Source organism: Dasypus novemcinctus, chromosome 5 (assembly GCF_030445035.2).
Source record: "Dasypus novemcinctus isolate mDasNov1 chromosome 5, mDasNov1.1.hap2, whole genome shotgun sequence".
Lineage (NCBI taxonomy): Eukaryota > Metazoa > Chordata > Mammalia > Cingulata > Dasypodidae > Dasypus > Dasypus novemcinctus.
Window position 1 is genome coordinate 123,420,844 of NC_080677.1, and position 13,554 is coordinate 123,434,397.

The 13,554-nt window shown below is 41.6% G+C and overlaps 1 protein-coding gene and 1 long non-coding RNA gene across 2 annotated transcripts in view; one reads left to right on the forward strand and one right to left on the reverse strand.

The window, feature by feature from the left end:
• Positions 1-13,529, forward strand: part of CLCN1 (chloride voltage-gated channel 1) — a 38,102-nt gene extending 24,573 nt beyond the window's left edge. The window contains exons 17-23 of the mRNA XM_004474133.3: positions 6,538-6,782; positions 7,144-7,264; positions 7,590-7,672; positions 7,917-7,955; positions 10,963-11,067; positions 11,163-11,249; positions 11,857-13,529. Coding sequence (XP_004474190.1) covers positions 6,538-6,782; positions 7,144-7,264; positions 7,590-7,672; positions 7,917-7,955; positions 10,963-11,067; positions 11,163-11,249; positions 11,857-12,228 — 1,052 coding nt within the window. The 3' untranslated portion in view covers positions 12,229-13,529. The remainder of the gene's footprint in view (positions 1-6,537; positions 6,783-7,143; positions 7,265-7,589; positions 7,673-7,916; positions 7,956-10,962; positions 11,068-11,162; positions 11,250-11,856) is intronic.
• On the reverse strand, positions 4,549-9,578 carry LOC131278546 (uncharacterized). The gene is made up of 2 exons (XR_009185905.1): positions 9,446-9,578; positions 4,549-6,786 (listed from the first exon to the last, which is right to left on the reverse strand). It is a non-coding gene; the product is annotated as an uncharacterized lncRNA (long non-coding RNA).
• Positions 13,530-13,554: the final 25 nt, after the last annotated feature.

Sequence of the window (13,554 nt, forward strand, 5' to 3'; positions counted from 1 at the left end):
CTTGTGTCTAGTTTCTTTCCCTTAATATATTTCCTCTATTTTTTTTTTACTCTTCCTGGAAGATTATTAATATATTACTATAAACTTCTGTCCATAGTATGCTTTGGTTATATTTTTGCCTGATATTAACATCTTGTAACATTAACATACATTTGTACAATATCAAAGAAAAGCATCTCATATACGTAATATAATTAATTCATATGTCACATGAGGTTTCACTATGTCATACAGTCCCATGCTATTTTTTCTGCTTTCCTTCTAGTAATATATGTGACCTTCGACTTTCCCTCTCAACCACTGTCATACCCATATAATAGCACTGCTAGTTACAAACTCTATGGTAGTGCTTTTACCTTTGTTATTCATTTCCAAAAATTAATAAGCAAATTTTTTTACCAGTTCTGCACAGAGTAACCCTCAGATTTACATTCTCTAACCTCATTCTATTTTCTGGTGACCTATATTCTAGTTGTTAACTCCCTGAGTTTACAGAATATATTTAGTTCATAATAGCACAATCATCCAGTATTGGTCCTTTTGTGTCTGGCTTGCCTCACTGGATATACTGTCCTCCAGGTTCATCCATATTGTCACATGCCTCACGACTTCATTTCTTCTTACAGCTACATAATATTCCATTGTATGTATACTCAATTTGTTCATGCATTCATCAGTTGACAGACACATGGGTTGTTTCCATCTTTTATTTTATTTTTTTAAAGATTTATTTATTTATTTAATTCCACCCCCCACCCCGGTTGTCTGTTCTCCGTGTCTATTTGCTGCATCTTGTTTTTTTGTCCACTTCTTTTGTTGTCAGCGGCACGGGAAGTGTGGGCGGCGCCATTCCTGGGCAGGCTGCACTTTCGTTCGCTCTGGACGGCTCTCCTTACGGGGCGCACTCTTTGCATATGGGGCTCCCCTACGCGGGGGACACCCCTGCATGGCAGGGCACTCCTTGCATGCATCAGCACTGCGCATGGGCCAGCTCCACACGAGTCAAGGAGGCCCGGGGTTTGAACCACGGACCTCCCATGTGGTAGACGGACGCCCTAACCACTGGGCCAAGTCCGTTTCCCTCCATCTTTTAAATATTGTGAATAATGTCATTATGAATATTTGTGTGCAGCTATCTGTTCGTGTTGCTGCTTTTAGTTCTTCTGAGTATATACCTAGCAGTGATATTTCTGGTTCACACGGTAGATCTATACCTAACTTCCTTAGGAACTACCAAACAGACTTCTACAGTGGCTATACCAGTCTACATTCCCATCAACAGTGAATAAGTGTTCCTATCTCTCCACATATTCTCCAACACTTGCAGTTTTCCAACTTTTTAATAGTGGTCATTCTAATAGGTGTGAAATGATATCTCATTATAGTTTTGATTTGTATTTCCGTAATCACTAGTGACATTGAATGTTTTTTTCACCATTTGTATTTCTTCTTTGGACAAATGTCTATTCAAGTCTTTTGCTCATTTTTTAATTAGATAGTTTGTCTTTTTACTGTTGAGTTGTAGCATCTCTTTATTTTATTTTTTAATTTATTTCTCTCCTCTTCCCTGCCTTCCCCACCCCAGTTGTCTGCTCTCTGTGTCCATTCACTCTATGTTCTTCTGTGTTCACTTGTATTCTTGTTAGCAGCACCAAGAATCTGTGTCACATTTTGTTGTATCATCTTGCTGTGTCAGGTCTCCATGTGTGCGGCACCATTCCTGGGCAGGCTGCACTTTTTTTTTTTTCCACACTGGGCTGCTCTCCTTACGGGGCACACTCCTTGCATGTGGGGTTCCCCTATGCGGGGGACACACCTGCGTGGCACAGCAGTCCTTGTGTCACCAGCACTGTGCTTGGGCCAGTTCATCACATGGGTCAGGAGGCTCTGGGTTTGAACCTTGGACCTCCCATATGGTAGGCGGATGTCCTATCCGTTGGGCCACCTCCACTTCCTGTGTAGCATCTCTTTCTATATTATGGATATTAAACCCTTATCAGATATGTGACTTCAAATATTTTCTGCCATTGAGTTGGCTGCCTTTTCACACCTTTGACGTACAGTAGTGTTTAATTTTGAGGAAGTCCCATTTATCTATTTTTTCTTTTGTTACTCATGCTTTGGATGTAAGGTCCAAGAAACCACCACCTACCACAAAATCTTAAAGATGTTTCCCTACATTTTCTTCTAGTAGTTTTATGGTCCAGGCTTTTATATTTAGGTCTTTGATCCATTTTGAGTTGATTCTTATAGGGAGTAAGATTGGGGTTCTCTGTCATTCTTTTGGTTGTGGATATCCAGTTGTCCCAGCACCATTTGTTGAAGAGACTATTTTGTCCCAATAATGTGGTCTTGGTAGGTTTGTTAAATCTAGTTAGCTGTAGAGGTGATAGTTTATTTCTGGACTCTCAATTCTATTCCAGTGATGAATGTGTCTCTCTTTATGCCAGTACCATGCTGTTTTGACCACTGTACCTTTCAAGTATGTTTCAAGGTCAGGCAGTGAAAGTCCTTCCATGTTGTTCTTCTTTTCTAGGATGCTTTTGGATTTTTGAATGCCTTTTCCCTTCCAAATAAATTTGGATTGCCTTTTCTACTTCTGTAAAGTAGGCTGATGGAATTTTGGTTTGTATTGCATTGAGTCTGTAAATCAGTTTGAGCAGGATTGACAACCTCACAATATTTCATCTTCCAATTCATGAACACAGAATGTCTATCCATTTGTTTAGGTTTTACTTGATTTCTTTTAGCATTGTTTTGTAGTTTTCTGAATATAGGTCCTGTACATCTTTGATTAAATTGATTTCTAGATATTTGAGTCTTTTTGTTGCTATTGTAAATGGAATTTGTGTCCTAATTTCACCCTCAGATTGTTCAATACTAGTGTACAGAAACATTACTGAATTTTGCATACTCCGCTTACAAGATACATCCTGCCACTTTGCTGAATTCGTTTATTAGGTCAAGTAGCTTTGTCATAGACATTTCAGAATTTTCTAAATATAGGATCATATCAGTGACTAGTGGGAGTTTCACTTCCTCTTTTCTGATTTGGATGTCTTTTATTTTTTCTTGTCTAACTGCTCTAGCTAGAAATTCTAACACAATATTGAATAACACTGGTGACAGTGGGCATCCTTGTCTTGTTCCTGATCTTGGAGGAAAAGCTTTCAACCTTTTCCCATTGAGTACGATGTTGGCTGTGAGTTTTTCATAGACGTTCTTTATCATATTGAGGAACTTTCCTTCTATTCCTATCTTTTGAAGAGTTTTTATCAAGAAACAATGCTGGATTTTGTTGAATGCCTTTTCTGTGTTGTTCGAAATTATTGTGTGTGTGTTTTCCCTTCAATTTGTTAATGTGGTATCTAACATTAATTGATTTTCTTATATTGAACCACACTTACAAACCAGGAATAAACCCCATTTGGTCATGGTGTATCATTCCTTTGATATGTCTTTGGATTCTATTTGCAAGTGTTTTGTTGAGAATTTTTGCATCTATGTTCATTAAAGAGATTGGTCTGTAATTTTCTTTTCTTGTGGTATCTTTATCTGCTTTGGTATTAGGGCAATGTTGGCTTCATAAAATGTGTTTGGTAATTTTCCCTCCTCTTCAATTTTTTTAGAAGAGTTTATAACAGGGTTAGTGTTAATTCTTCTTGAAATGCTTGGTAGAATTCATCTGTGAAGTCATCTGGTCCTGGACTTTTTTTGTTGGGAGATTTTTAATGGCTGTTTCAATCTCTTTAACTGTGTTTGGTTTGTTGAGTTCTTGTATTTTCTGTAGCGTCTGTAGCATTTCTAGGAATTTGTCCATTTCATCTAGATTGTCTCATTTGTTCGCATACAGAGTCTCATAATATCATCTTATGATCCTTTTCATTTCTGTGGGGTCAGTTGTAACTTTTCCCCTGTCATTACTGATTTGTTTATTTGCATCTTCTCTTTTTTTCTTTGTTGGTCTAGTTAAGGGTTTCTCAATTTTATTGATCTTCTCAAAGAACCAGCTTTTGGTTTTGTTGATTTTCTCTATTGCTTTTTGGTTTCATTTAGTTCTGCTATAATCTTTAGTATGTCTTTCCTTCTGCTTGCTTTGGAATTGGTTTGCTGTTTGTTTGTTTTTTTTCTAGTTTCTCCAGTTGTTATGTTAGGTCTTTGGTTTTAGCTCTTTCTTCTTTTATAATATAAGCATTTAGGGTTATAAATTTCCCTCTCAGTACTGCCTTTGCTCTAGCCCATAAGTTTTTTGTTTTGTTTTATTTTTTGAGGTACCGGGGATTGAACCCAGGACCTTGTACATGGGAAACTTAACCACTGAGCAATATCTGCTCCCCTATCCCATAAGTTTTGATAAATTGTGTTCTTGTTTTATTTGTCTCAATATATTTACTAATTTACCTTACAATTTATTCTTCAACCCATTAATTGTTGAGGAATGTGTTGTTTAGCCTCCACACATTAGTGAATTTTCCCCTTTCCCGTCTATTATTGATTTCCAGTTTCATTCCATTATCATCTAAGAAGATGTTTTGTATAATTTTGATCTTTTTCTATTTATTGAGACCTGCTTTGTGCCCCAACATGTGGTCTATCCTGGAGAAAGATCCGTGAACACTTGAGAAGAATGTATAACCCACTGATGTGGGATGCAGCCTCTGCACATGTCTCTTAGGTCGAGCTTGTTTCCAAGTTCTTGTTTTTCAAGTTCTCTGTTTCCTTGTTGATCTTCTGTCTAGTTGTTCAGTCTACTGATGTGAGGGGTGTGTTGATGTCTCCAATTATTATTGTAGAGATATCTATTTCTCCCTTTAGTTTTGCCAGAGTTTGCCTCATGTGTTTTGGGGCACCCTGGTTAGGTGCATAGATATTTCTGACTGTTATTTCTTCCTGGTGGATTGTCCCTTTTATTAATATATAATGACCTTCATAATCTCATAACTTTTTTGCATTTAAAGTTTGTTTTGTCCAATATTAATATAGCCACCCCTGCTTATATTTTTGGTTACTGCTTGCATGGAGTATTTTTTCCAGCCTTTCATTTTTAATCAATTTATATATGCCTGAGTCTAAGGTGAGTCTCCTATATGCAGCATATGGATGGCTCTTTTTTTTATCCATTCTGTAAGCCTATTTCTTTTTATTGGGGAGTTTAATCCATTCACATTGAATGATATTACTGTAACTGCATTATTTACTTTCACCATTATATTCCTTGGCTTTCAAATGTCATATTTCATCTGTCTTTTTACTCTTTTGGTTATCCTTTCTGCTAGTCTTGCCTTCTACACTTTCCTGCATCTGTCTTTTTACTCTTTTGGTTATCCTTTCTGCTAGTCTTGCCTTCTATACTTTCTTGCAAGCTTCTCTCTCCTGTCTTTTTCTTTCAGGCTGTAAGGCTCCCTTTTTACGCTTTCTGCAAAGATGGATTCTTTTTTACAAACTCTCTTCCTGTTTATTTTTGAATATTTTAAACTCACCTTCATATTTGAAGGACAAATTTTGCTGGATAAAGAATTCTTGGCTGGCAATTTTTCTCTTTCAGTATCTTAATATATGTCATCTTCTTGCCTCCATGGTTTCTGATGAGGAATCTATACTAAGTCTTACTGGGTGTCCCTTATATATATTGGTTTGCTTCTCTTTTGCTGCTCTCAAATTTTTCTCTTTACCTTTGGCATTTGATATTCTTAGTATATGTCTTAGAGTAGGTCTATTTGGGTTTATTCTATTGAGATCCTTTTCCTGTGTCTTTCTCTCTTCTGGGTGGTGTCCAAAACCCTTGACTATTTCTCCCCAGGCCATTTCTGCCTGTCCTCTAGCTATTTTTCTGGGAGAGAAGTGAGCCCTGTGTATCTCTAATCTGCTATCTTCCCAGGAGTCCTAAATACCTTTTAAAGCAATGCTTTTCAATGGAGCAGAGTACAGCCAATGATGGGAAGGGTTTTAATAGTAATGATTAAGACTTGACAATTCAACAACAGTGCTGCAATTTATGGCCTTTAAAAGATAATGAAAATGTTAAATATTAGAACCTTATTTCTATAAATATTGCAAAGAACTTCCAAGAAGTAGGCATTTTGTTTATATCCTAGAAGGAACCAGGTAGTTTAGCTCATTCCAGGATAGAAGATCTAATGTTTATATTGCTAGTAGATTTCTTTCAAAGTGTGTTCATATTTCAGCTCATTTGAATGGCTTTTAAAATTTCTTTTTATTTGGACAGTGTTGATTTGCCTATTTCAATAGTGGGCTCATCTATTTGGAAGCAGACTATATAAAGGTTTTATCAAAATAAGCACAGATCAGCACCAATTAGTGTACTACCAACTGAGTCCGTAAGTGCTAAATGGATGAAATAAAAGGGACTGAGTATGGTCAATCCTGGAAGACTTGTAATTTTTTAGGAAGAAAGGGTAGAGGCTTAAAAAAGAAAAGGGACCAGTGGGGTTCTATTGTTCCTGACCTGATCCTGCTGAGTAGGTGGAGCTGTAGGTAATTGAGCAGGCCCTCAAGTTCCGTTTGGATTTCCCCCAGATTCGATGATCCTGCTAGGCTCTGTGGAGCGGGCAGAACTACAGTCCCTCCTGCAGCACCACCTGTGTGCTGAGCGGAGGTTACGGGCGGCCCAGGACATGGCAAGGAAGTTGTCAGAATTGCCTTATGATGGGAAGGTGCGGCAGGCTGGGGAGAGGCTCCACGGCATTCAGTCCCAGGGCCGACCAGAGTCCTTTGCCTTTGTGGATGAGGATGAAGATGAGGATCTCTCTGGGAAGACCGAGGTGACTGTGTTGGGAAGGACATGGGGAACACGATAGATCAGAGGCAAAGCAAAAGTAGTCAGCAGGGATCACCAGTGACATCCCTGCCTTTTCCTGGTTGTTGGGCTGGCCTGGTACAGGTGCAAGGAAAGTAGAAGGAGGGAGGGGAAAAACCTGATGGTGAGAAAGCCAGATATTCTGGAACTAGAACCTAATAGACCAGTACCCCAGGGTCTAGAGACTGAAGGAAATAAAGCCCTGAGGCTGATGGTATTGAGAATTCATAGAGATAGAGGAATTCTGAACTGGAGTGGAAGAATAGAACAGTAAAGCACTAGGCAGCCTTTTCTCTGGGACTAAGAATTTTTACTCTTCCTTGCAGCTGCCTCCTCTTTCTCCTTCTCACCCCTTTCTTGCTACTCCACTCTCCCCCGAGGAACCCAATGGGCCCCTGCCCAGCTGCAAGCAACAGCCAGAGGCGCCAGAGGCACCAGAGCCTCAAGGTGAAGATTCTCCCTCCATGCACCCCAACTCATGCCTTGTGGGTTATCTCTGGGCTCACCTCAACCTAAGGACTTCTACTATGTGCAGGCATGGGGCTATGGGGTGGCAGGAAGGGGTTCTTATTCATTGATTTATCATTTTACTATCCCGAGGACTGGGCAGAAAGGGTGAGTTAGGAAGGTAAAGAGAGGGTGTCTATAGAGATGAAGCACCTGGGAGGTGTACCCTTGTGATGCAAAGTATTAAGGACCACTTGGGTGCCCCTGGCCACTTCTTGCCAGGATGGGTATTTGTTTGTTTCTGTCTGCTTATCAGTCCTCTCAGGTCACAGATCCTTTAAGTGCTTCCAGTCCCTGATGCACTGCTTGCTGGGCAGAGCTCATCCCACAAAGAAGAAGACAACCCAGGTGAGAGATATCTTGATGGGGAGGGAGTGGTTATAGGAAATGAGGCTTGTTTTTTGAGAAGTAAGAAACCCTTAATTCTTAAATCAGAAGGGGAGAGATCCCACCGTGGAGAAGGAAGAGAAGGGAATGGATGATGGTTTGGACGGGAGGCATCTATGCCTTTGTCAGGGAGAGGTGGCTATGGTTTCATTCGGAACCAGGGAAGAAAAGGGAAAGGACTTGGACCTATGTCTTTCTTCTCTAGGATCCAACGATTCTAGTGGATAACATGTCACCTGAAGAGGTAAGTAAAGGAGAGATTGTCCTGTCAAATGAAGCTATTGCTATTTTTTTAACCTACTTTATTGTATTATATTAATACTAAATGTGAGTCTAGTTGGGAAGATATTTTGAGGGGTTGGTATGATTATGGAGAGTTTAATGAGAGTGGTAGGCACTTACTCATTTAGGTAGGGGTGGGGAATATGGTGGTGTTCTCAGATAAACTATATTAATTTCAGAAGATGGAAAAAAATTTGACGCCTGCATGCACAAATAAGACCATGATGCTGACATGAGAGGAGTCTTAGCTCTTTTACAAACACTGAAACTAAGATGGGGAAATCAGTGCCTGGTGGAGATTATTATGCTAGATTGTTCAAGGCTCTGATATACTGGGCAACTGGAAAATGTCAGGAAATAAGACTTGAAAGAACGGCAAACTGAAGTCACATAATTACAGGACAAATGCCTAGTTCCTGAAAGAGGCATCTGTCAAATACCTTGAGAGAGAAAACTCAAGCATACTTAATAGGCTTGCTAACCAGGAGTAAACAGAATATGGATCAGTACTTGTGAGCAGGCAGCTAAGCAGTACTGATCAGAGCATACCCTAGGAGTTGGTGGGGAACAATAACAAAAAATCCATTAGTAGCCATGTCATGAAATAAAAGGGAATGCAGGCTCACTGCAAAGGCTGAAAAGGTAGAGCTTTTCACATATGTAGCTAACAAAAATGCATAGTGGATATGCTTTTTAAATAAACATCTAATTGGATATCCAGAATAAATAAATGCTAAAGATTAAAAATACTACATGGTTGGAGGAGAGAGGTGGTGGTGACAAGAGAGAAGGGAAGCCTTCACCTTTTTTTGATGCCCCACCCCACCTTCAAAACACACACACTTCTGATAAATGACTTATGGAAAAATCAAGTAGATAGTGACAAAGGAAAAAGAAAAACTATTATTTCTGCCCACAAACAGGAATCAGATGGTCCATACATGCAATTATGCTTAGTTGCTAAAACCAATAATAATTTTTCCAAATATACCAAAAGGAGAAAGCCAGCTACATGATTGGTTAGGCTATTTAATGACCACTGAAAATAAAGTGAAGCCAGGGATGAAAAGAAGATAGACCATTTATTTTTACCTTGTATCTTTCCTATGGAAGACATAAAGGAGCTACCAAGTATTCTGTGATTCACTGAGATACTTTGGAAGGATAAGATACACTAGGAGTCAAAATTCAAGATATTTGGAACATGGTTTTCAGATGAGATCAAGATGATACCCTTGACAATATCAAGATGACTTCTGTGAGAATACTGAAGGAATTCAATTATAAGTGGCCAGAAGTCCCTGTTATGACTGGTTTAATGTTCCATACTCTATCCATAAGGAGTATACAGGACTGTGGTTTGTCATCTGTGCTGAGCTATTTCAAGTAGTGGAAAGCATCAGGCCCAACAGCAAGCTTCCTCCTCCCCTTATACAAAAGCAGGAGGTATACCTGGAACACTATCAGCAGTGAAGATTAGAAGTCCAGCTCTTCCTCTTACTTGTATAATCTTGAGCACACCACTTAACAACTCTGTGCCTCTGTTTCTTTATCTGTAAAATGGAGATAATGATAGGCATTTTGTGAGGATTAAGTGAGTTAAGACATGTAAAGCAAATAGAATAATGCTCAGCACAAGCACACTGAGAGTTTTGCTGAAATCATTGCTACTATTGTTACTTTTTAAAGGAAGGTAAAATGGAACTATGGGAGGCCAGAAATGATCTAGAAAGGACCAAGAAGGGCAGGATCAACCAAACCAGGGTTGGCAAGGGTCTAGCCCTATCTTATCTATAAATTCTTTCTACAACATATCTGCTGAGTGGTTGTTGGTCCTGTGCTATGAGAGCAGGCTAAATCTTCTGTGAATTCTTAGTTGAGAAGATCTCTCATGATTACGGTTCCCCAAATCAGGAAAGGGTAGAACGAGTGAGCATAGCCTATGGGCTAAATACTAGATACTAGAAGTAGATGATGGCCTTTGCTGATATCTTTGAAGCTTGAGAGTTGTAGATTTGGCCATATAAAGAATAAATAAAATGCTATACTATTCAAAGGGAAATGATTGAAAAGAGATTTTAGAATATTTTAGAATAATGAAAGCCAGATCTATAGTGGATTATTTGGAATCTTGATTTGGACTTAGGTGTACATATCTGAAGTCAAGGAGGATAGCTGTCCTTTGTGCCTTAATGCCTTTGTCATACTCAGAAAACCCAACTTTGCCCAAGTCAAACTAAGTTTCATAAGATCCAATATGGCTCTTCAAATCCAACATGTATTTGCGATGACCTTATCAAAGACACAAGTTCAAGTTTCTTCCCAATATACAGCCATCAATGCCATACAACACTTAATCTCAAGGACTTTATACCTACTAGCCAGGGGTAAGACAAATGCCAATACAGAATTGAGTATGATCAAAGCCATGAAAAAGAGAGGCCAGAACAAAATGACAAGAATTAAAAAAGGAAAAAAGACCCACACCTGTTGGGTCAGTCAGCACATACAGTATGACAGTGGGGCTGGGGGCAGGTGAAGGGAATCCAGGTGATGAGAAGAGCAAAAGCATGAAAGTATGTTTGAGGAGCAGAAAGCAGCCTGGTCTCACAGGACAAGTGGGTATAATAGGAGAGCAGCAGAAAATAAGGCTGGAAGGATAATGTTGGAAGCAGCAATGGCTTGGAGCAGCAGGGAGTGAAAGATTTGGGGGACTAGAAGAGGGAGGGATATTCTGGGAATGTGAAGGTGAGGGGTGAATTTGGGGCCTAAGGAGGGAGGAGAGGGGAGAGTGCCAGCACGGTTGGTCCCATGGGAAGACTGGAGGCGCACCTAGTGATCTGCAGGATCTGGATAGGTCTTCCAGGATTCTGGACAGGGGCTCAGAGGGCTGTTTGGGGCCAGATCCCAGTATCCAAGTTGAAGGGGGCTCCATGGATAGTGGATGACTACCTTCCTCTGTCCAACAGATTGAGGCGTGGGAGCAGGAACAGCTGAGCCAGCCTGTCTGCTTTGATTGCTGCTGTATTGACCAATCTCCCTTCCAGCTTGTGGAGCAGACAACCCTGCACAAGGCAAGTCTTCCTTGCTGACTGCCCCCAGGCTGTAGGGAGGGGAGAGAGGAGGTAGGGGACAGGGAATGTGCTTGACCTGATGCTCTTTTACACAGACTCACACGCTGTTCTCGCTTCTCGGCCTGCATCTCGCTTACGTGACCAGTATGGGGAAGCTCAGGGGTGTCTTGGCATTAGAGGAGGTAACAGCAATTTGTCCCATTTGAACAGCAGAAGGAAAGGGGCGAGGGGATGGGGGTAGGGGAAAGGATAGTGTTAACATCTCAGAGGTCCCCGAATTTTTCACTATTTCTTATGCAGAGATGGGGGTGGGGAGTGGCAGGAAGCAAGCGGGAGGCCAGAGTCCTAAAGGGAATATAATTCTCTACCCTAGATATGACCCCACAAGATTTTCCATAGAGGGGATGGGTTTGAATGGGGGTTCAGGGTTTATATTTTCATAGAAGTTCTGATGGGGGGAGGGCAGTGGAAAAAGGGAAGACATGGGATGTGGCTAAGAAGCCTGAAGGAGGGTACTGGGAAGAGGTCAAAGGGAGGCTCTCAGTCAGAGTACCTTGAATTCACTGTGAGGCAGGTGGACTTTTTGTCATACCCCCCTTTTAAAAATTTCTCTGTCTTCCTTTGATTATTCTTTGTTGGATCTTTCTGTTTTACTCTTTCTTGTTGCTTTGTATCTTTCTCATTCCTTGTCTTCTTATTTTACTTATTCTTTTCTCCTCTGTTTCTTTCCCACTGCCCTCATCTTCTATTCCCATTATTGTTCCCTCTTTTCCATTTCCTCTACTCCAGCTACAGAAGGCCATTGAGGGGCACACAAAGTCTGGGGTGCAGCTCCGCCCTCCCCTCGCCAGCTTCCGGAACACAACTTCAACTCGAAAGACTCGTGGGGGACCACCCCTTCCTGCTGAGGATTGGAATCTGCCTGAGAATGGAGTTGGGGCCACTGGAGCAGGAAATGTGGCTCCTGCCTCCCCAGAGACCCCAGTGCCTTCCCCCTCCCCAGAGCCCCCTCTCTCTCTAGCTCCAGATAGGGGTGAGGGAGAGATGGAGGAGCTAGAGCTAGTGGAGAGTCCAGGTCCAGAAGAGGAGCTGGCTGACATCTTGCAGGGCCCCAGTCTGCGATCCACTGATGAGGAGGATGAGGATGAATTGATCCTTTGACCTTCTCCCCTGGACCTTCTCTTAAAGACTATCTAGAGGCCCTATGCCAGAGAGTAGATTTGTGTGGGCTAGAATATGTCCTGAAGTTGGGGAGGTCACACCAATACCTTGGATCCTCCTGGGAATTTTAGAATGTAATACTGGTCCTCTTAGAGCAGGAGTCAGAATTTGGGCACTTACTTAGTCCCCTTCCTCCATTCCCAGACAAGTGATTCTGACTCCAGCAAAAGGCCCCTGATATTCCATGGGGCTTCTTGAGTTCCCTATTGTGTGGGAAGGCAGAAATACCCTGACTCTCTCTGCCTCCCTTCAGCATCATCCCTACCCCCAATTCCCCACTGGTCTGATCCCCATTACTTCCTGGCTTTGCCTATCTGATCTACAGTTTCCAGAGAGGCCCAGAATGACTGTGGCCTACAAGTACCATATTAGAGATTGGCCCACCTCATGGCCTCCTTGACTGATAGCCCCAGAATAAGTCTGCAAAACATCGACAAACAGCTTCTCCCAGAGCCTCCCAGTCCTCCCACTTGCCCCACATCCATTCCCCAGTTTTCCTACAGACTCCATCCTGCTCCCACTATCTATCCCCAGGTCAAGGCCATTGCTAGGGCAATAAAAGGCCAATCACATTCTCTCCTCCTTTGTCCCATTTTAAGCAATGAAATGTATATAAAATGACTATCAAGGGCAGCAACCTTCAAGAGAAAAGGTCACCAAAGACTACACTGAAGAGGGCAGTTGCCTTGCTGCCAGCAATCATGCTGCCTCAATGGTATTATGTAACATCATCTGGCAAAAATCCCTTATATTTCACATCACAGTTTCCTTGCCTTCCACTTTCCAGGTTATTTCCTAGAAAACACACCTTCCCCTTCCCCAATATAGCCATTGATTTGTCCTGCCCAAGAGTCAGCTCTGCCCTAGAGCTCCCCTAGCTGGGGCGTCTGCCAAGAACCAAGGCTCAGAGCAGTGAGGTCACTGGGTCACTCAGATACCAACTCCTTCTCAGAGGCTAGTTTGTGTTCCTCTTCTAGGAATGGAAGGTTGGGAGTCCAGTGTAAAGATGGCAGATCTCTTTGATGCTTCCCACATGTCAGGAAATCAGATTCTTCTCCTCCCCAAGCCAGCAACAGGGAGCCAGGTGGTTGTGGTACAGTGCCGTTAGTGTGCCTTTTCTATAAAGTGATGCCAGGTTCACTTAGCATCCTTGCTTCCATACCCAAGGCCTTTCTTCCTCCCTCCCTTCATGCCTCATTTCATTCTGCAGATATGCCCCCTCCAACATTCTCCTCCTTGCCCTCCCATGCCCAGTCTCCTCCATCC